Source organism: Belonocnema kinseyi, chromosome 3 (genome assembly GCF_010883055.1).
Source record: "Belonocnema kinseyi isolate 2016_QV_RU_SX_M_011 chromosome 3, B_treatae_v1, whole genome shotgun sequence".
NCBI classification, from domain to species: domain Eukaryota; kingdom Metazoa; phylum Arthropoda; class Insecta; order Hymenoptera; family Cynipidae; genus Belonocnema; species Belonocnema kinseyi.
This window is the reverse complement of record NC_046659.1, coordinates 64,079,723-64,102,797: the sequence shown is the minus strand read 5'-3', so window position 1 is coordinate 64,102,797 and position 23,075 is coordinate 64,079,723. Positions and strand designations below refer to the sequence as shown.

Here is a 23,075-nt window from a genome sequence, read left to right as displayed (position 1 = left end):
GGGATTCAGTTGTATTCGTTATCAACAAGCACCGTTTACAAACGTAGTCGAAATGTAGTTATGAAATTATTTGGTTGTGAACAGCCAAATTTTACAGTTATAAAGAATAAATATATCTTTGTACACAAGTCTCTTTTTTCATTCAAACAAAACTTATATACGGAAATGTAGAATGTGAAAATTTAAATATCCCGCCCTTGAGCACCATAAAAAATTCAAATTTAATATATGAAAAATAGCTTCTTCTATACAAATTATTGATCAAATGTATATTTCATTCGTAAAATAGACTCCAAGTGTCCGTCATTCTGTTTGAAAAGGAAAAATGTAATATTTTAAGCAGAGTCAGTTTTTCTTGCATAGTTCTAAATTTCACAAAATATTATTGTTTACTGAAAGAACGTTTCAAAGAACATATTTTTTAAAAATATTCTATTTTCTTTTTCAAATTAAAATAAAAAACTGTTTTAGAGGAAATCGCCCTCTTCTACATTATTTTTTTTTAAATTAATTTTTCAGTTGCAAAATCGACTTTGGCGGAAAATTCATTTTTTTTTAGAAATTATTATTATTATTTTTTTTTTTGAAAAAATAAGTATTTTGTTCAAAACTGTTGTTTTGGTCCAAACTTATGTTTAACTCAAAATTGAACTATTTTATTTTTGGTAAAATTTTTTCTTGTAAAATTGATTTCTTTTAATAAAAATTGAACATGCAACTATTCTATTCAGAAATTCACTTTTTTGGTTGAAAATTAATCTTTTTAACATAAATTTTTTTTAATTCAACAATTTGGTGGAAAATTCGTCGTCTTTTAGTAGAAAATTGACCTTTCTTTAATTAGAAATTTAAATATTTATTTGGAAACTGATTTATTTTGTTGAAAAATTTGTCTTTCGAGTATAAACTTAATTTTATTGTTTGAAAACTCATCATTTTGGTTGAAAATTGAACTGTTTTATTTTTGGTTCAAAATTTATCTTTATCTTTATTAGTAGAAGAATCTACTATTTGGTAAAAAAAAATTAAGAATGTTATCAAAACACGTACTTTGAACTTTTGCAGTAGCCTATCGTAGAGGTATACTATACTTCCCAATATTCAGGTTTCCCGCTCATTTGCCAACTTTTCGCCATAGATTATGTGGAAAATATTTGAAAATGAAAATCGCATTACATCAAAGATATTTACGTCCAAATTCAGAGATGGGTCAAAGATATCTTTGGATGGGTTGTGACATGACACTCAAGGTTTTCTACGTATAATACGTAAACGATGTAATATCCGTAGAAAATTGTAGAAAACCATGTATAATACATATAAAAGATGGCGAACGTTATTTACTTGGTCAGGACAGCATTTGACAGATTTGAATAATTGACATAACATCTTATAAAGCTGTTTAATCGATTTAATTTTAATTTTAAGAGTAAAAATGTTAAGAACAAGTGTAAACAAATATTTCAGGAGGGAAAACCGTGGGAAAACATTAATTTCGAGCGCTAACGATTACTTACACTCGTGTTCCGCATGCTCCAAAACGTTGCGGATTATGAAGGACAATGAACACGTATATTATTATTATTTTTAAAATAATTTGTTTAGGAATGTGATAAATAATGACGTATACTGAAGTAATTCCTCAATATTAGTTATTTCTGTAAGTCAGTTGGACATTTTTAGAGTAAAGGATTAAAAAATCCCGCCCATTTTTCATGTACAGTTTGTCGGCAAAAATGCTCGTGCGCATAATCAAATGGCACATCGTAAGATGACGGCTCTCCCCACTCATGGAATTCTCCCCTCTCCCGTGGATTCAACCCCGTTCGCCATGTTAGAATGGCATGCCTAGTCCCGTGTTTCCTATGTCCATGTTTTTACCAAAGTTCTTCTTAACGTTTGGAAATTTTGGAAAATTGCCGCCCTATTCAAAATGTTTGTTGACGTTAGTGTGACATAACCTAAAAAGACTATTCATGTTTTTATGTCCGACGAAACGGTCAAAACTCCTTATTACTCTTTTAAAATAAATTCTTATTGCGCGAGAAATATTTAACTGATACAATAATGTCGTTGAGAGATTCGATCGAGAGAAGAATAATAAAGCAAAAACTTTGGAATGATTCTGCATTCTCTGTTGAAGAAAGTCTTCTCGGTATGGCTATGGTAAATCGTGGATTAATAGTTTTAGAAGGATGTCAGGCAATATTGCGAAGAGACTATGATAATATGCCTGACAAAGTAAGATATACATTTTTTAATTATACACTAACTGTAATTATACGAACAAATATTATAGGAAAATCATTATAGACCTATAATGATTTTCCTACAATTTTATCGCGATAATGAGAAATTCATTATAGAAAATCATTATAGAAAATCATTATAGAAAACGAGTATAGGATAATCAGCATTGGAATAAAAAAAATATATTGAATAAGGAATTGATTTAAAAAGTAGATAAACTATCAAGGAACGATTTATTTTAAACAGAGAGATTTTAAGTCACTCATATTCATATGCAAGTATACACCAAAATAGCGATTCTGCAAAGAAATGTTACACATTAAAATGTTGTGAATTCCCTTCATATATATTTAAAATTGCTTAAAATTTCATTGAAATCCATGAAAATGCTTTGTAATCTGTTAAAATTCTTAAGAAATAATCTGAAATATTTCAATCCCTTTTGAATTCCTCTGAAATAGTTAGAAATCTGTAGAAATCATTTAGAATCTTTTTAAGATAAAATAAATTAAAATTGCAGTCTCTTCATATTTATAACATCCCCTCAAATCTTAAAAATTGATTGAAGGTCCTATAAAATTCCTTAAATCTGATGAAACTCCGAGATGAGATTACACAAAAATAAAATCTGCCCGATACGCGGGCACATTTTCATCGCGCGCTACGCGCGCGGCTCGCTTCGCTCGCAAGTTTGAGCGCGCCTAGGGCGCGTGCCGGTTGCATCTCGCGCTTCGCGCTCGAACATAATTACACCTCACGCTTCGGCTCGGATATTTATTCTTTGTATTTGGAATGCTTGAAAAAAACTTAATCAAAAAGATCTCTCTTAGATGGCAGTATTTATATGCGTCTTCATATTCTGAATTGACTACTTCATTAAGTATAGTAAAAGATTAAGTTTTTCAAAGCTCTGTAGACTTTGAGGTACACATTCTCATCGTGACACTCGCGCTGCGCGCTCGATTTCCGACAGATATTTGTAAACAGGTTTTGTTGGATTTTTTTTCTCGTAACTTTCGTCGTTTTTCCACCCATTTTTTTTATTTTATTTTTTCAGCGTTATTTTTCACGAATAAAACAAAAAGTACGCATCCTATCAAGAAGTGATTCTTAACGAAATTATAGATCTTTTTTGGGATAACCATTTTTGTTGATTCATCTTTTTTTGTATCCTACATAGTTTGTCCATAAAATGGAGTTTTTTATTTTCCATTATTTTTTGTGCAACCAAAATTTGAATTTTCGATTTTTGAAGAAAATCCAAAAATTGGTTATGATAATCTTGTAGGGCTTTCAAAAAGAAATTTTTTTCTTCTCTTGACTTTTTTTCATATCGTGCGATTTTCGGCTTCAAATTTTGATTTTCGTTTAATTAAAAAACTTTTGAAAACGCTATAACTCTGAGAATTTTCTTTTTATCGAAAAAAGTCACAAGGATAAATTGTTTGTTCTTTTTAATACTATAAGTATCCGTACATACAATTTTCAAATTCAGAAAAAAGTGGTCTCAAAAATTTTCAAAATGCGTTCACTTTTTAAATTTTTATCAAAAATGGCTGGTTCACGAGCTCGTACTTTCTTTTAGGACCTAAAAAAAGTGTGCTAAAGATGAATTTGATTCGTGTTATTTTTCGAGAGTTATCGTGTTTACGAACGGACAGCTGGACGGACAGACAGACAGGCGGACGTCATTGTGAAAACCTGATTTTCGGATTCAGGAGGTCTTGAAACGTGGAGATCCGTTGAAAAAGTGTGATGTCGAATTTCCGACAATTCTAATACTTTCTCAATCGTAAATGATGAGAATGTAATAAGGATTACTCGGAATTCCATGTGAGCTTAGATAATATTGCAAAAGATGTCACAAGATTAAACGGGATTAAAATTAAAAAAAGAGATATCAGAATGAATAATAATATATAAGGAATTGTATTGAAAACTTTCAAAAATTAAATATTTAATCTCGAAATTAATGCAGAAATATAATTGATATTTAAATTTTATTCTTGAGTTTGTTATGGTGTCAAAAATTCAATATCTGAAAAAACTTGTCTTTGATTTTATGAATTGAAATAATATCATCAGACATGTATTATGAAAGAAAAAACACAGTTTTGAATGACAAAAATTTAATACTCAAGAAAAATAATTATTTGAACAATATTTTTTGTCTGACTTTTTTCTTATCGTCGCTTCTTGCCCATTAAAAAATGGTTGAATTTCAATAAATCATGACTTATTTTTCCGGGAAAAACGTTCTAAACAACTCTACTGTTTCCAGTTTTTAAAGTAAGTCAGTAATCTTAAAATTCAGTTCTATGTTTAAAAATGCTTTCTTTTTAACAATTTTTAAACATTTTCAGTCATTGAAAAATTTACTCTTAAAATTGGAAACAGTATAGAGTTGTAGAGAATATTTTCTCCAAAGAAATGAGCCATCATTTATTTTGATTCAAGAATTTTTCATGATTTGGTAAGAAGAAGAATAATAGAGAAACTAATTTTTCCAAAATCTGTTTCAAATATTATTAAAAGCAAAATGTAATTACTTAAGGAAACTATTTTAAAATAAGTTAAAAAAGTTAACTAATGTGTAAAAAGTATATTTTAAAAATATTTGATGGGAAAATGAGGCATTGCTGATTGGCTGTGCAACCAGAAGTGTGATGTGTCAAGGTTTCAAAAGTTGTTGGAATAAGGTTTTCCAGATTTTTGTAAATATTTTTTTTCTCGGCAATGAAGTATATTTTTAGAATTTTATGTAGGAGTAAAAAAATTGATAATCTGAAATTCATTTAACTACCCTAATAATTTGATCATTACGCAGGGAAGAAGGATGAAAGGAAATTATTCGAAAAAAGGTAGATGAAGCTTAAAAAATCAAATGTAATAATAATTTAGCTAAACAGGTATAAAGTATATAAAGTCTATAAAGGTACCATAATCAACTAATTCTATATTTTTGTTTGAAGCCATTTTATTTTTTTGGTTTTTGGTAATTGCATGTATATTGTCAAAAAAACGCTTAATCTTGTGTTTAATAGGTATTTAAAAAGATAAAAAATGGTGTATATTAATATACCAAAATATTACGAGAGATTACTCAAAATTACATGGGATTTACACGAGATTATATTGAATTAAACAAGACTACATGGCGTCACATGCCCCAGATTACAACAGAGGTCACCCACTCGTAACATTCCTTAAAATCGTTGGGAATTCTACCAAATTCTTTAAAATTGACTTATTCCTTCATATTCCTTGTAATCTTTGGAAATGGTTTGAATCCATTTAAATAAGTAAGAATCATTTGAAATCAATTGAATATAATTCAAGTTAAACTTATTCGTTAAATTTCGCTTTAAATCCCCGTTTAAAATTCTAAACATTTCTTGAAATTCTTGAAAATTCTACTGCAATTTCTCAAATGTCTTGAAGTTTATTAGAATCTGTTAAAATAACTTAAAATATTTTGAAATTTCGTACAATCCTTTGAAAAATCTTAAAATCCGTGGAAGCCCTTCGACATCTTTTGTAATAGATTATAATCTCCGGAAATGTTTTGAAATCTTTTCAGTCCCTCTAAATGCCCTTGAAGTGTTTTAAAATCTTACGAAATTCCTTGAAATCAGTGAAAATTCTCAGAAATTCCTTGAAATCTGTGGAGTCCTGTAAAACCCCTTCAAATAATTTGAAATACCAAGTTATATAAATAAATAAATCGTTCGTTTTGTAGTTTCTCTATTTTTTCATGATTTTCTATAACGATTTCTTTGGAATCACGAAAAAATGATAAGAAATTCATTATAGGAAAATCAATATAGGCCTATATAAGCCCTGAATTTCTTATAATATTTTTTCGTAAGGGAAATTCAATAGAACTTTTAAAATCCAGGTGAAAATAATATCTGGAGGTGGGACAGGAAATGAACCAGCATTCGCGGGTTTTGTTGGACCTGGAATGTTAACTGCCTCTATATCTGGGAGTGTTTCTTCTTCACCTCCGAGCAATTCTATACTAAAACTGATTGAAGAAATCGGCACTAATCACGCACCTGGTATTTACAATTCAACTCTAAAGAAAAATAAACCACGCTTTAATTCTCTATTCAACAAATGTCTCATAATTCCAGGAGTGCTCATAATAATCGAAAATCGACCTGGCTACTGTATAAATTTTGCATCAGCTGTATTACGTGCGGAGAATATGAACTTGAATGTTAAACTAATCTTTGCTGGGAATGAAAAGTCTTGGAAAGCTACTGAGCAATCTGTGAAGAGTTGTGTTCAATCTAATATTTTATTTATTCTTAAAATCGCTGGTGCTATGGCTGAAGAGGGCAGAACTCTTCACGAAATGTATACAGTTTGCAGTAGAGTTGCAACGAGTGGTGAAATTGCAAGTATTAATGTGGGAATTAAACCAGCTATTCGAAGTCTTGGTACATCTAACGAGATGGAAATTGGTAGCTAAAAACTATTCCATAGAATTACCGTTATACAGGGTGGCCGCTGGACCGGGAAAACCTGAAAAATGACCGTGAATTTTACAAAATTAAAAAAAAAATTCGTCTAATTTTGATTTCATCCGTTTTTTAAATAATTAGTTCAATTTTCATCTTTTTAATTAAATATCATTCAGTTTAGAACGTGTAATTCGAAGATCTTTCACTTTAAAAATTTTACATTTTAAGGCTTAAATTTGAATTAAAATATTTAAAAAATAAATAATAATTTATTGTTAAAAAGGATTCGGCATCAGTTCACAATTTTAGAATTTCTTGATTTTAACGTTAAAAATTAAACTGTTTGAATAGGACAGTAAACAAATGTGAACGCCCTATTGAAACATTATAAACTATTTTCAATTTTAAATCAAGTTCAAAATAATATATTTATAATTAAAGGCTTTGATTAAATTTCAGTCTAAAATGTTATATTTTTAAACCATGCAATCTGAAATTTTTCAATTAGGTAAAAAAAAAACTTCATATTTAAAAATATCTGACTTTTCATTTAAAATCAGTCATTGAAAATTAAATCTTCAAAACTAAACTTTTAACGTTGCAATTTTATTGTTCTATTTAACAGAATTTAATTTGTAAGTCAAATTGTTGAATTTTCATGTTATAAGTAACACTTGAATGCCTATTATTCTTTAAAAAAAACTTGAGTAAGTTGAAGAGATATTTAGAATATTTGAAAAAATTAAAAATTTCAAATAATTACTTTAACAGGCTTCAAAAGAATAATAATATTTTTTAAGATTGCTAGGAAAATTGACATTGATTTTTTTTTGTTGAAAAATTATTTGGAATTCGAATAATTTTAAAAGATACTTATTAGTTGTGAAATACTTTTAATAATATATTTAAATTTCAAAAATTTGAAACAACGTGTAGATGTTTGAAGAGTTTGAAATAAAATTTCACAGCATTTTAAGAATTTTAAAACTATTTCAAATAAAAATAATTTGACTTTTAATTTGAACAGGGAATTTTCAATCTTTTGCAAATTTATAGTTGTAGTTAATATTTATCCAGAATAATAATAATTTCCACTTGGAACCCGGGAATTTTCGAATTTTAACAAAGTTCGAGCTAATACTGGAAGTTTTCGAAAAGGAAAGAAATCCTGAATTGAACAGGAATTTTTTCCAATTTAATTCTGAGTTGAAGCAGGGAATATTCAAATTTCAACCAATTCTGAGTTGAAACTGGTATTTATCCAAAAGAATTATCATTTTTCTTGGAACACGGAATGTTAAAATTTAAATAAATTCCGAACTCAAACAGGGAATTTTTTAATAGAATGAATTCTAATTCTAAGCTGAAACGGGATATTTTCGAGAAAAAATTTTTTATTTGGAATTGGAACAGGGAGTTTTACAAAAAGTTACAATTCTTATTTGAAAGGGAAATTTTCCTAAAGAATTAAAAGATTGGATTTGAACAGGGAATTTTCCATTTTTAACCACTTCTGGGCTGGAATTGGAATTTAGCAAGGAGAATAACGATTCTCAATGGAAAATTGAATTTTTCCAGCAAAATTATTGTTCTGTGTTAAAACGAGTTATTCTCGAAAAAATTTGAATATTGAATTGAAACAGGGAATTTTACAAAAAAATTATCATTCTTACAATTAGTTGGAATGGAGAATTTTCGAAAAGAATAAAAATTCTGGATTTGAAAAGGGAATTTTTCGAAAAGCATTAAAATTCCGGATGTAAACAGGGAATTAAATTTTTTTAATAAATTCTGAGCTGGAATTAGAATTTAAAATGGATTATAATGTTATAATTTTGAGCATTTTTAAATTCATTGATTGATTATTCAATTAAGTACATTGAAAATGATAACGTGGATTTATATTTTTGAAACTTCAATTTTCAAAGTTTAAAATACAAGAATTTCACTTTGAGTGCTTTCATTTGTAGTTCAGTTTTTATTACTTCGAATGGAACAATTTTTAGATTTATTGTTCTATTTTTAAAACTTTATTAACCGTGAAAAATGTTTTCGAACCGGTAAATGACCGGGAATTTTTTTCTTTGATTATAACGGCCACCCTGGTTATAGAAACCAAAAATTTGCTGTACATTTTTTTATCTACAGGTAATGGAACTCATGGAGAAGCGGGCACATTGAAAATTCCATTTTCCTCATTGAAAAACACAGTGTCAACTTTACTAAAAATAATGTTGAAATTAGATTCAATGGAGAGCTCAGATTGTTTTACAAAAGGACATCAAATCGCGGTTATTGTAAACAATACTGGTGGTAAGTTTGGTCCTAATTAATATCTTACTTCCCTAGTCCGAGCTCCAAAATTTTCGCCCTTTTAAAATTTTCATTTCTAGTCCTTCCGATTGCAGAGTTGGCAATAAAAAAATGAAAAATAATAGTTTTTTAAATCCAAGGAACATCTTTTACAGGCTGCAGTCAAATGGAGACGAATATATTTGCAATGCAAGTTTTGCAGCAATTGTCGAATATCGGTTTTGTAATTGAAAGGGCATATGTAGGAACAATGATGACTATTTTGGATCACAGAGGATTTCACGTTTCTTTAATTGACCTCTCTTTAAATTCAAGCATACTTAAGTACTTGGATAATCATGTGAAAGTTCCTGCTTGGCCTAGACCTTTCGGTGTGGCAGATTTAGGAAATAATCAGGTAAAGAAATACTTAAATAAATATGATATCCATTTGAAACCGGAAGATTTAGTCACCGAATATTTATATAATTAATCAATAACAATATCTGTCACTATCGCAGTTTTATTCTAGGAATCTGTAGACTCGATCATTACTTCTGGGAGGCATGTTAAGGTAAATATTTTGATTTTACTGTTTGGGGGGAAATCAGAATCAACATATTTTATTAGCATTTTTAGGATAATCCAGAAGATTTTCAAGTTGAACTATTGGGACCTTCAATGAATGAAAAATCCGGGCAAGCTTTTTTGACAGTCCTGTCATTTGCTTGTGAGGCTGTGATCGCCTGTACAGACCAATTGGACATAATGGATGAAGAATTTGGAGATGGTGATTGTGGAACGACTTTAGCTGACGGAGCCAAAGCCATCAAAACTGCAATCAAGGTTGCATTCTAATTTTTACTGCTTAAAAATGGGAAATATTTAATATTCAATATTTATCAACATAGGAACATCAGATTTCGGGCATCAATCCCTTTGCAACTTTCACAAAAATGAGTAGAATCCTCGAAAAGAAAATGGGAGGATTACAAGGAGGTCTTTACTCTCTTTTCTTTCAAGCTATTGCCAAGGTAAGACATTCAAAATTAAATGAAATTTTTCAACCAACACAACTTGTTGTCACTTTTCCACTTTTTATTTTAACTTTGACTGTGGTCATTAGGTCTGTACATTTTTCAAAATTTGAACTTATTTATATTATAAAAATGTATTAAGTAATGCAAGATTATTTTCTTGGACAGCTTTTTTCGGAGCATTCGAAAAATGATAACATAGATGCGTTTTCGTGGCTTAAAGCTTTTACAATGGCAAATCAAACAATATCTGAATTCGGAGGAGTAAAAGAAGGAGATCGAACGATGTTAGATCCTCTTTTAAGTGCTCAAAAAAAATTAGAGGATTCCTTAAGTAGAAAGTGCCATCCGATTCAAGCATTTGGAGAAGCAGTGAAAGTTGCTGAAGAATGTGCTATTAAAACAATTAATTTGCCGGGATCATCAAGTAAAGTGAGTCAAGTGATTTCTAAAAAAGTAATTGCCAATCTGGGGGGTCTACTCAAATCCGGGAGAGAAAAATACTGACAATTCCAAGTTTTTCCATTCAAGTATTTTACATTTTGTAAAGCAATTAGCCCCACACCCCTTTAAAATATTACATGATAGTTGAATAACTCAAATTTATTATCTTTCTGTAAATGGTTTTTGTAAATATCTAAATGTGTAAAAATGGTACTTAAAATTCAATTCATATTTTACATATATTTCAATTTGGAATGAGATTAGTGAAAATGATTAAAAGACATTTGATTTAAATCAATATAAATCAAGTCCTATAAAGCTAATTTTTACAAATGAAAATTCAATACTTAATTTTATATTAGAATTTTAAAAAAAATGTAAGCACGCTCGAGAAAATTCCCTGACAATTCCAAGCTGTCCAGCTATCAGTAGAATCCCTGTCTTTGTTGTTAAATCGTTTAATCGTTTCATTTTATATGTATTAATATAGAAATATAAGTATCCTGATCCTGGAGCTCACGCTGTTGGAATATGGATGAGGGCTGCTTATGAAGGTGTAAAACTTAAATTCTCGTGCGAATGTGAGGCAGTGTTTTAAAAGTGATGCTTAATTTAAATGCTAGTTTATCAAATCAATTACCTAAAAAGTATTTTTGTTACGAAACTCAAAGTATTGTTTACATACGAGATATATTTTTAGTTATTTATATTCGTATATATTTTTAGTAAATTTATAAAGTACAGAATTTAATGATTATTTTAATATTTCAAACTATTTAGATCAATAGGATTGTTACATGATTTACAATGATTGCATGTTTCAACAATAAATTACCTACGCTTTTCATTAATGAAATAAAATGTGGTTTACATAAGAATTTATTTCTAATAAAATTGTCAAATAAATGAGTAATATTTTAAATATTATAAGGACCTTGAGCTGCTGATTATTTCTACCAATCAGATAAAAAAAAGGGAATTTTGATTTTTTAAACGGTTAACTTCCGAATCTCATATAAAAAAACTCAAAGCAGACAGATATCTTAGCACGGCACGAGGGGGAAATAAATGTTAAAAATGGGGTCAAGTGGAGGTATAATACCCCGGCTTATATTGGATGACGCTGGATTACCTCAGACATAAATACTGTGGATTACCCGACATTGCTTTGAATTATACATATAATTATAGTGGATTACATAGTGGAAACACTTCTTTCAACAAAATACATGAGTTTTTAACCAAAGAAGATAAATCTTCAACTAGGCAGTTAAATATTTCACTAAAAAAATTAATTTTTAACCAAAGAGATGCATTTTCAGCTAAAGTGATTAATCTTAAACTAGAACAGCAACACTTTTAGTTAAAACATAAATATACATACAAAAATATCTACCCAGTGGGCACCGGGACGTCCTAAAGACGTCCTTAGAATGTACCTCTATGTCATATGATTTGACGTCTTTGAGACATCCTTTGGATGTTTTCATGTCTTTAAAAAGTCCTCAGGACGCCCTTAAGACGTCCACCGAAAGACGTATATAGGACAAGTTTAGGACTTGTGTGCCCACTGGGTATTTTTCATAAGATAGTTTATATTTCAACAAAGGAGATAAAATGAAGAACGTTTAACAAAAAAAATGACTTTTTAACTACAATGTGGAATTTTCTACAAAGTAGATTAAATATGAAATAAAAGATTCTCAAGAAGGATACTTGTTAACAAAATTGTTTAATTTTCATCTAAAAGATGAATTTTCAACCACGTTGTTCAACCAAATAGTCGAACTTTCAACTAAGAAGATTAACTAACAATTAAAAGAAAATTCAACTAAAAATGGAATAGTTCAGTTTTCAGTTAAAGAAATTAATTTTATACCAAAATGTGTCATTAAATTTTAATTCAACTCAAAAAGACGAGTTTTTAAAAACAGTTGAATTCTCAACCAAAAAATTTGTAATAAAATTGTTGAATTTGCTAAAAAGTATACATGGATAATTTTTCACTAAACAGTTGAATTTTCAACCAAAATCATGAATCTTGATCGAAGAAGATTAATTTTCTACTGAAAAAGACAAACTGTCCACAAAATACATGAATTTGCGACAACAAAATATAATTTTTGAACAAGAAATGGAGTCGATTATTATGAATTACTAAAATACTTCGAATTATCTAGATTACAAGTGGATTTAAATTGCGGATTACAAGCGCTATTTGAGAACTGTCTTTAAAATCAAATTAAGTTACAATTTATGACTGTCGTCCATCAGGGTTTTAAATCGAAGGTTTCAATTTAAGTTACAGTATTGATGATATTTGTAAAAATGCAGTCGAGCGCGAGAGCGGACCCTAAAGCGCCGAATCAAAATGTGCCTGCACAAAGAGAAAATTTTTTATTCAGAGTATATTTCCATTTTATATGAATGAAAGCTTAATAAAAAAGGTAATAAATAATTCTCGATGTTATGTAGAAATGTTCTTACACCCCTGGACGATCACGACAAGAAACTTTAAAATCTACTTTTGTGAAGATATTCTGTTTGCTTTCGTCTCCTCTCTCGTTCTGCCAAATTCGGCGCACCACAGGTCCACAGGTACGGCCTCTAGGAACATTGCGGGTAACTGAATTTTTCACAAGAGCAAAAGAGAAAGAGTATTGCTCCTAGATGTCTTTTCATTTACAACATACAATAATTATACAGTACAAATATTATGAATTATTTAACATTTACGTTAGTGGAAAAAGACTTTATGATTTTGAATTTTAAATCAATCATCTATTTGTAAAGAGTTAAATCAAGTAATTAATTTACTTTAACTTTAAAATACTATTTTCTAATCTGAAAATTAATTTAATTAATTCTGCAATGATAATTGATCGTAAAAAATTGATTGCCACAATTAATCATTTCAAAAAAGTGCGTCATATACATCCAATGAGAATACTGAGGCAACGCATGCGCATTGCAGTTGTGGACTCCATTGGGAGTACAGCTTTAGATAAAGATGAAACCTCATCTCTGACCTCTCTGACTTTGCTTTCTGCTTTAGAGAACTTCTAAAATACAAAACAGTGTGAAAATGTAGATGACTATTATCGTGAAACGTCATGTACCATTGGTCTTTATTTTTGTTTGTCACGTGAGGAAGTAGATAAAGCCCAGTGGTAATTATTTCACCCGATTTTAAGTACCACAGAGGCAAGTTCTTCTTGTATTTAATAAATAGAATTACTAATTATCCTGTGGTATAATGTACTTTAAAGAATAAGTGGTTTTATAGGTTAAATGACAATAATTGAATCATTTTAATTCATTCTTTACCCTTTTTTAAATTTTTGTATAGCTGGATTTGATCAAACATTCATATTTATTCAACAAAATGTGAAACTAAGGGATTTTTAATCACTTTTTGCATATATCATAAAATCCGAAAATCGCCTTTCAATGACACATTTCCAAAGAGCGATATTTTATTAGTTTATTAAGTTTTCAGATATCCTAAAAAAATTGCCAATTTCAGGATTATTAGCAGCTTTTTGATCATCCATACGTGATTGTATCTTCATTTTGAAGATTTTTCTTGAAATTTGTAGGTTGGAAATTGTGCATCTGTTTGGAAATATGTTTATGACATTAACGAATATTGTTTTAGGTAATGTTAAGAAGACCAAAAAAACGTCGTAAAAATATAGAAGCTCGATCTTGAGTTTCAAGGAATAAATATTTAAGTAGCAATAGAAATGAATGCGGCAATAGCTCTTTGCACTTTTTGTGAAATTCATGGACCTAAAGTAATATTTACGACACAAACTTATCGTAATTTCGAAGATCAGAATTCGGACGAGAGACTCAAGTTCTATGGGCCAAAGGAAGTTTTGAGACAAGGTTCCATCGCCAACTCTGAAATTCCACAAGAATGCGAAGGGTGTAATAGCCTGGGTGATCTAAAATATTTGAGCAACGAACATGAGACAAGAACATCATTTCTTTCGGCTCAACAGCCTCTAGTAATGGACATTAAAAATTTACTAAGGCATGCTTGTATTAGGTAATTTTTATTTTAAAAATTTAACAATAACCAAAAATTAAAGGATCCAATCGGGCAATACACTCTTAAATGTTTCCATTCTTATCAAATCAAAATAAAAAGAAGGCCACCCTTTTTTTTAATTTGGGGTTTTCAATTTGAACGGAGACGTTTAACAGTATGTTGTCCAAATTTTATCGTTAAATTTTTGTATTTTTTGCAATTCCAAAAATTTCGTTGCGGGACGTTGAAGAGGAATTTTAATTTCTTTTCTTTTTAATTTTTTTAAATTTGAATATAGAAATTGAAATTTATTGTCCAGATTGGATGGTTAAATTTTAGATTTTTTAATTAACAAAAATTTCGTTAAATGTGAATGTTGGCCTTTAAGAAGGAATGAAAATTTTGATTTCTTTCTATTTTTTAATTTTAAAATCCGCTTTTAAGATTATCTCCTCCAAATTTGAGTGTTAGATTTTCATTTTGTTAATTTCCAAGAATTTCATAGTTAACTTGGAATCTTCGGCTTTAATGAGAAATTTAAATTCAAATTTTAAGACTCAAAAGTATACTGTCCAAATTTGATAGTTAGATTCTTGTTATTTTTCAGAAATTTTGTAGTTAGTTTTAAATGATTAATGTGATAGAGGAATGTGAATGGAAAATTTGAGGAGTATATATTATCCAAGTTTAATTGTTAGATTCTTGTTTGTTTTTTTAGTTCAACGTTTGACCTGAAGGAGTATTCTAAAGTTTTATTTCTTTTTCTTTTCAATTGGTTTTTCTTAATTTGAATAGAGACTCTTAAAAGGTTGTCGTTTAGATTTGATTGTTAGATTTTTATTTTTATTAATTTCGTAGTTAGCTTTGATTGTAGCACGTTAAGAGGAACTTGCATTTTAATTTTTTTCCTCCCATTGATTTCTCTTTTTAATAATTAAATTGTCCAAATTTGAGTGTTAGATTCTTGTCCCCCCCCCCAAATTTCGTAGTTAAATTTGAATGTTTGCCGTTGAGGAGAAATTTAAATTCAGACTTTAAGGTTCTTCAGCGTATGTTGTCCGAATTTTAAAGTTTCATTCTTGTTATTTTTAATTTCCAATAATTGCGGAATTAATTTTGAATTATAGACATCAAAGACAAATTTCAATAGAAGCTTTAAAAGTTTGTAGTCCGAATTTGATATTCATTTGGTAATTTCCAAGAACTTCATACCTATTTTTGAAAGTTTGATTTGCAGAGGAAGTAAATGTTTATTACTTTCCTCTTTTTTATTTTATTCTTTTCTAAAAGAATGGGGATTTTTAAATGTATATTGTTCCAATTTGATCATTCGATTCTTGTTTTTTTTTCCTTCCGAGAATTTCTTTGTTAAATTTGAATATTGTATGTTAAGAAGGAATGACATTTTTTTCGTTTTTTAATTTGAATAGAAACTTTTAAGAGTATATTCTTAAAATTTCATATTAAGATTCTTGTATTTCTTTTAATTCCCACGTTTCTTTTCTTTTTTATTTTGGGTTTCTAAATTGGAATACAGACTTAAGCGTTTTAACAGTTCCGTAGGTAAATTTGAATATTGGAATTTAAATGTGAGTTTTGTTCCTTTATAATTTGAATGGAGAAATTTAAGAATATGTTGTCAAAATTTAATGTTAAATATTTTTTTCAATTTACAAGAATTTCTTAGTTAAATTTTAACTAAAAATTATTTGCATTTTTTCAATAGGTGTATTTATTCAGTGAAAATGTAATAAAAATATTGTTTTTGAAAGGAGTTTGAGCTGCGAAGTACATCCCGGGAAAGAAGGCGTGTGCTACTTTGGAGACGATAATAGAGGCCACGTTCTAAGTCACACATTCACATTGAAGGATGCCCAGGTGAATCACTTGGCAACTTGCATGCTTTCCATGTTTGGTGGATTTAACTCGCTCTTTAGGCCATAAAGCAGTGTAAAATTTATTACTAAAAATTTCGCTATCGAAACTTACAACTCTGTTCCTACCATTCTCCACAGTCTCCGAATTTCTTAACTTTTAAATCGTTACTATTTTGCAGGCAAGGGGATTCAGAAGGTGGTGCAGTTTCATAGTATTTATGCGAGACAAACAGTTTCTCCTGAATATGTGGCCCTTTCTGATAGACAATTTGAAGGAAGTCATTCGAGAATTGCAAGATTATGCGGAGAGAAACTACAACAAAGAAGAAGCACATTGTCCACAGAGAGCTGTTCGTATTTCCAACGCTAATAATGGGCCAAGTTCACAGTCGAATTCGAACAAACATCCTAGAGCTCTCAGCGAAATCACTAACGAAAAACACGTTTATGTTAGGTAAAACCCAAGAATACATTTAAATAAGATACAGTACTCAGACTTTTGACGTTATTTGACACTTTTCTTTTTTCCGATGCCACTATTTTGAAAGAATGCCATAATTTTCTAAATTGACAAACAAAGTGACACTATTTCTTCACTCTCCAATCTTTTCGCTATTTAGAGTACATTAAATTCATGTATTCTTTATTTTAATCTCTGGCCTCGGATTGCATGACATTTTCCACGTTGCGAGGAAAAAGTATTTCAGAATTTCACTATTATAATTTGTAGCACTTGTTGTTTAATAATTGGAAATTCAAAATCGAAAAATGTCACATTTGATTGCTAAAAAAAAAACGAATTCATAAGTATTTCAATCTTATTGCTTCGTATAATGTCCAAATGAAACTATCAATTGTCGATATATTTTAATGCATTATATATCTTTTCAGAATTTTAATCATGTCAAGATGAAAGAATTTTTGAAAATCAACAATTTGACTTAATCACAATGCTAAATAAAAGCATTAATCTTTTATAAAAAAAAATGTCAAATTCAAATGTTTTCTCCGTCGAAAGTAGGTAAAATTAGAAATCGTTTCTAATTATCAAGACTGTAAATAAAAAAGATCCGAGTTTGGAAACGAATGAAATTCATATTAAACAACGAAATAGAAAATTTCAACTTTACAAGAAGGGAAAATTTGATATATTAAACTGGGAATATCTTGTAAACATGTCTCATTTTAAAATAGTACACGTTGCCTTGAATCAATGTATTCATTTAAGAATAATAAACAAAATATCGACGCCCAAGAAATTGTAAGCAAATTTATTTCCAGTATTTCAAAGTATGTAAAAATTCCTGGGATTTTAAAATGATTGAAAATAAAATTGATCGCGTTTGAAGGAAAGTTTACAATTTTATTGGAATTTTTTAAGTATTAATTTAAAACGATTTTCTTTCTATCATTTCATTTTTCTGGAATGGAACTATCGGTCTAAGGTCTAGATTTCCTTAATTACTCTAGAAAAGACCCGGAATTTAGAAATGAAAATTCTTTAAGAAACCAGTTATAGGAAATTGAATTGAAAAGTTTTATGGCCAAATTTCATGAAATAGGCACGAAACAGCCAAATATTTTTTTTATATGTTTATCAATATAATATAATGCAATTTCTTTACTATACTGTTTTACTCAAATTTCGTGCTTTTCAAAACCATTCTAGTTGATACAAGGCATGTATGATTTATATATAAAATTATTATTAAACGAAATTCATTACACTATTTTTCCAAATTTTTGCCACTATTTTTTCTCTAAAGTGGGCCCGGGTCCTAAAGAAAATATCTATAAATAGAAAGAAGATATTATAAATTGGAAATATTTGCAGAATTCATATGTGGCTCGTGTGGATTTTAAGCGCAGGTGCGAGACACTTTGTGGAAATTTTACCCTTTAGTTTGGTGGACGAAGAGATCAGTTTCAAGTTTGGACCTCATATAGGTTTGTTTTCACTAGAGATTTGAATGAAATTAGTTAACAAACTTGGAATAAAATTCTATTTTTGAAATATTTTCTTTTAGAAACTCCTATTGGTTACATGTTGTTCAACGCAAAGTCCCCCGTCACTTTGAATTTGGACCTGGATGTTCCCGAGTTCGACGAGGTTTCCAACACATCCCCAACATCAGTTTTACGCGATTTAAGAAAAGCTCTAGGAAGAGAGCAGTTTCGTCAAGTTTTATTCGCTGTGCTTACTGGAGTTCAAGTATTAGTGAGGGGTCCGAAAGCATCCACTCTCGAATCTTTATATAGTCTTTGCTCTCTCGTACCCAGAGCGTGTCGAAGGGTGAAAACTCAGGCTGTTCAGTACCTGGATTCTAGTATATGTAATTTTATTGGTACGTTTTTCAATCACTATTATGTAATAGTTTAAAACATCCAAATTTTCAAAGTTGTGAGGCCTGATTATTCCGATAAGAGGGATTGACCATTTGATTTCTAAGTGTACACTTGATTTCAAGATGACAAAAAGAAAAGATTTCAGAAATACTTAAAACTATTTCACAAAAAATAAAAAAGGATTTCAAACACTTCAACAGTTTTTTAATTATTACGGAAAGATGTCAAAAATGTCAGAGATGTCACAAAGGTTTCAAATATTTCAAATTTTTTCAGATTTTTATGTTCTCACAAAGATTAAAAAACATCAAAAAAATTTCACAAAGAATAAAAAATTTTCAAGAGATTTTAAAAAAATTCAAAGATTTTACAAACATTTAAATCATTTCACAAAATTTCACAAAGACTGCAAAAATTGTCTAAGATTACACCAAAATGTCAAAAGGTTTTACAAACATTAAAAATATTTCCCAAAGACTTCAACCATTTTCAAAGATTGCAGACAATATTACAGAGATTTAAAATTTAAATGATTTCACAAAAGTACCAAGATATTTCAAAACATTTCAGAATTCAGAAAGATTACAAAAAGATTTTGAAAATTTCAAATGATTCCACAATATTTCACAGATTTCGTTGATTTTACAAAGATTAAACAAATTACAAAAATAAAAAATTTCAATGATTTTACAAAGATTAAAAAAAAATGTAACAAAGATTTCAATGAATTCAAGGGATATAATTTTTTTTAAGAATTTCGAAGATTTAAAAAAAAATTAACAAAGTTTAAAATTGTTTCAAGAGATTTCAAAATAATTCAAAAATTTCAATTATTTTACAAAATTTCACAAAGACTTCAAAGAATGCTCAAAGATTTTGAAAATTTAAAAAGATTAGAAAATATATCCCAGATTTCGATGATTTCACAAAGATTAAAAAAAATTCAAAAGACTTCACAAAGATTAAAAATATTTCGCAAGAATTTCAAAAAGCTTCAAAGATTTTACAAAAGTTATAATAGATTTCAATGATTTCAAAAAGATTACAAAAAATGTCACGAAGATTTTAGAAATGCCAAAAGATGACTAAGATTTCAATGATTTCAAGAGATATACAAAAATTTTACAAAGATTTCAAACAATTTTAAGAATTTTCGAATATTTCAAAAGATTTCAAAAATGTTACAAAGATTTCAAAAAATTCCAAAGCATTTAAACAATTTTACAGAAATTTAAGGGATTAAAAAAATATACAACAATTTATAAATATTTCCATGATTTCAAAAAGATAAACAATATTTCACAAAAATTCCAAAAGGTTTCGAAGATTAAAAGAAGTATTAAAAAGATTTTATAAAGATTTCACAATATTTTACAGATTTCAACGATTTCACGAAGATTACAAAACGATAAAAAAAATTTCACGAAGATTTTATGAATGTCAAAAGATTTCTAAGATTTCAATGATTTCAAGAGGCATGCACAAATTTCAAAAATTTCAAACAATTTAAAGAATTTTCGAATACATCAAAACAAACATATCAATAATTTCATGAAGGTTTCGCAAATTTTCAAGAGATTTGGAATATTTCCAAAGATTTCCAATTTTTTACAAATATTTTTAAAAATTCCAAAACATTTAAACCATTGTACAGAAATTCAAGATATTTAAAAAACTAAGATTTTAAATATTTCAATGATTTCATAAAGGTTAAAAATATTTCAAAAAACTTTGAAAACTGGACAAAGTATTAAAAAGATTTCATAAAGATTAAAAAAATGCACGGATTTCAAAAAGATTTCAATGATTTCACAATATTTCACAGAGATTTCATTAATTTCACAAAGGGCTGTACCCCAGATTTCAAGAATTTTTTTAAAGAACCCCTCGTTCTGTTAGTATCCAAAGTCATCTAATTAATTTATAAACTTTTCCTCAATATCAGGGGTAGATACGACAGTGGCAGTTCCGTTGCCCTGTGCTGATGTCTGCAGACTAGATATAATTCCCCCCGAGCACAGGACAGAAAATTCGCCGTCACACGTAATTCGATGGACAGGAGTTTTGCCCCAAAAGCTTCCAACTCTCCTGGCAAAACTGGAAAAGTCGATCGAAAACGAGAAGCTCGTCGACTCCGTCTTAAGATCCCATTTTGCGGCTCTTCAAGAAGAATGGGCTAAGTAAAAAAGATACATTGTCTTTAAACTTGAAGGAAAGTGTAAATAAATAGAATATGCTAATAATAACTGGTCTTTATGATTATAGCATCGCGAAAGTACTCCACGCGATGCGAGGCCGTGGATGCAGGGGAGATCTTCCAGGTTTAATGGTAAGCTTAGGAGCAGGACCACAGGATCAGAAATTATTGGACGTGTGGTCGATGGGTTTGCCCTCTAATCCTGCGTGATTTGCAAATCAATTTTTTTACTCTGTACAGTCATGGTTGTGTTTTCGATTTTTTTTTAGATTAGTGTAATCTAACGAAAGCAGATTTATATTTGTATCATTCGAAGAATTGAGCTACTTGTTAAACAATTTATAAGAAGCTTTTGAAACTTTATGGTTTTCTGTAGAGGTGTATTTTTATTATAGAGTACAAAAACTTACGGGATTTTGAGTGTCGAAGAAAGGCGAAAAAAAAAGAATATTTAAACAAAAATGAAAATATATTGTAAAAATGTTTGGCTTTAAATCGAATTAGAATACATAGTATGTAATTAATTGAGATTGGATATTATCACAGACAATATTTTTTTAATAGGTTATCTAAATTCAATTTAGAATATGAATTTTATGTATTTCAAAAACTTTACAGTTTTACAAACAGTTTTGAGGAATATATTGTTATTTGGATCGTTTAGAGTTTATAGAGTATGAAATTGTCTGAATGATTGTTATTGTAATATATCTTGTATGCTAGTAATCTTTTAAAATATATAATGTCTAATTTAACATTAAAAAAGTTCTTCTAATTACATGATATGTAAACGATACACTAAATCAATTTTTATTCTATTTTTAATAATTAGGCACGATGCGGCTGAACTAACTTTAAATGAAAGTTCCAGGTAAATGGGATTTCTTATTATTTATGGTAATATGGCATGCCACCAACATTTTAAGATAAAAATGAAAATAATTAGTCAAGCGCTTTTTAAAAAAGAAATTTTTTTAAAAGTACTAAGACATGAAGATTTTTTAATAAAATTCTATCGTAAATATGGGTAACATTTTTGTAATCGGTTTTTTTTATTGAATATTTTCTCTCACCCAACGAACATGTTTGTCCAAAATTTCCATGCTAGACAATGTTTATACAGACTTAACTAAATTTCAACGAAGAATAATTAGTTTATGGGAATTTTGAAGTGTGCTTTAATTTTTATACCTAATTTTTAATTTCTAGTTACAATACAATTTTATAATATCGCAATAAAGTATTTTGTCGTTTCATATTAATTAAAGACCCAAACTTGTATTTTTCAGGCAAAGTCCTTTCGATTATTTTGATCTTAAAATGTTCACGGGGTGACAGAAAACCAAATTCAATAAAAAAATAATATTTAAAAAAATCTTTTATAATATTTGCCATATAATCTTATTAAAAACTCTTAATTTCTTAGTGAATAAATACAAAAATCAACTTTTTTCAAAAAGCTCTCGACCGATTATTTTCATCTTAAAATGTTTGTGGGTTGCTATAATACCATAAACAATGAAATTCCTGTATTTACTGGAATAAATATTAAAATACTACTGAATAATCATCTTTCATCGCCAATACATTATAGTACACCAAAATCATCTGCAATGAAAAAATCTGCCAAGTACAACTATATGAATTTATGAAATTAAAGTTGGACAAGTCACTTGAGGAAAAGTATTCATAATAAATTTAATAAGTATAAATTGAAATAAATTTTAAAATGTCATATTAGACGTTTTACAACTTGGCGGGATTATATTATACCATAAATCTCCCATATCCAGCAATCTTTCATTAATATAATTTTGCTTACAACATTTATTCCCGACAAGTTTTATAATGTCTAATATAGCTTCTTAAAATTTATTTAAACATTTCTGTAGAGCAATTTATGAAAAAGTTTAATTATGTATTGTATTATGAGTATGTTTCCAAATATTACCCGGTGGAGTTTCATGTTTTTTGCTAATTGAAAGAAATAATAAGATGGGTACGCTCAATTAATTAAATTTGAATTACTAATTGACTAAAAAATTATCAAATTGATTTATTCTTTGATTAACGATCGATACTTCATTTTCTGTCAGATTTTATAGAAATATACTTTGTTCTCTTGAA

The 23,075-nt window shown here is 28.7% G+C and overlaps 1 protein-coding gene across 1 annotated transcript; it reads left to right on the top strand.

Annotated features, from left to right (window-relative positions):
• Positions 1–1,945: 1,945 nt before the first annotated feature.
• Positions 1,946–21,393, top strand: LOC117169863 (triokinase/FMN cyclase). Its single transcript, XM_033356371.1, has 18 exons — positions 1,946–2,241; positions 6,149–6,311; positions 6,387–6,719; positions 8,868–9,032; positions 9,188–9,429; positions 9,544–9,585; positions 9,651–9,857; positions 9,923–10,045; positions 10,217–10,480; positions 10,983–11,046; positions 13,584–13,595; positions 14,414–14,546; positions 16,301–16,406; positions 16,585–16,859; positions 18,240–18,352; positions 18,433–18,750; positions 20,697–20,931; positions 21,017–21,393. Exons 1-18 carry the CDS (start codon positions 2,068–2,070, stop codon positions 21,156–21,158), a joined length of 3,111 nt encoding a protein of 1,036 aa, XP_033212262.1. The 5' UTR covers positions 1,946–2,067; the 3' UTR covers positions 21,159–21,393.
• Positions 21,394–23,075: the final 1,682 nt, after the last annotated feature.

Bases quoted from the DNA above. Each gene is read 5' to 3' on its own strand.
- LOC117169863 (XM_033356371.1), top strand. From the start codon at position 2,068: ATGTCGTTGAGAGATTCGATCGAGAGAAGAATAATAAAGCAAAAACTT. The intron at 2,242-6,148 runs GTAAGATATACA...TTTAAAATCCAG, and splicing joins ATGATAATATGCCTGACAAA to GTGAAAATAATATCTGGAGG. The intron at 10,481-10,982 runs GTGAGTCAAGTG...GTATTAATATAG, and splicing joins TGCCGGGATCATCAAGTAAA to AAATATAAGTATCCTGATCC.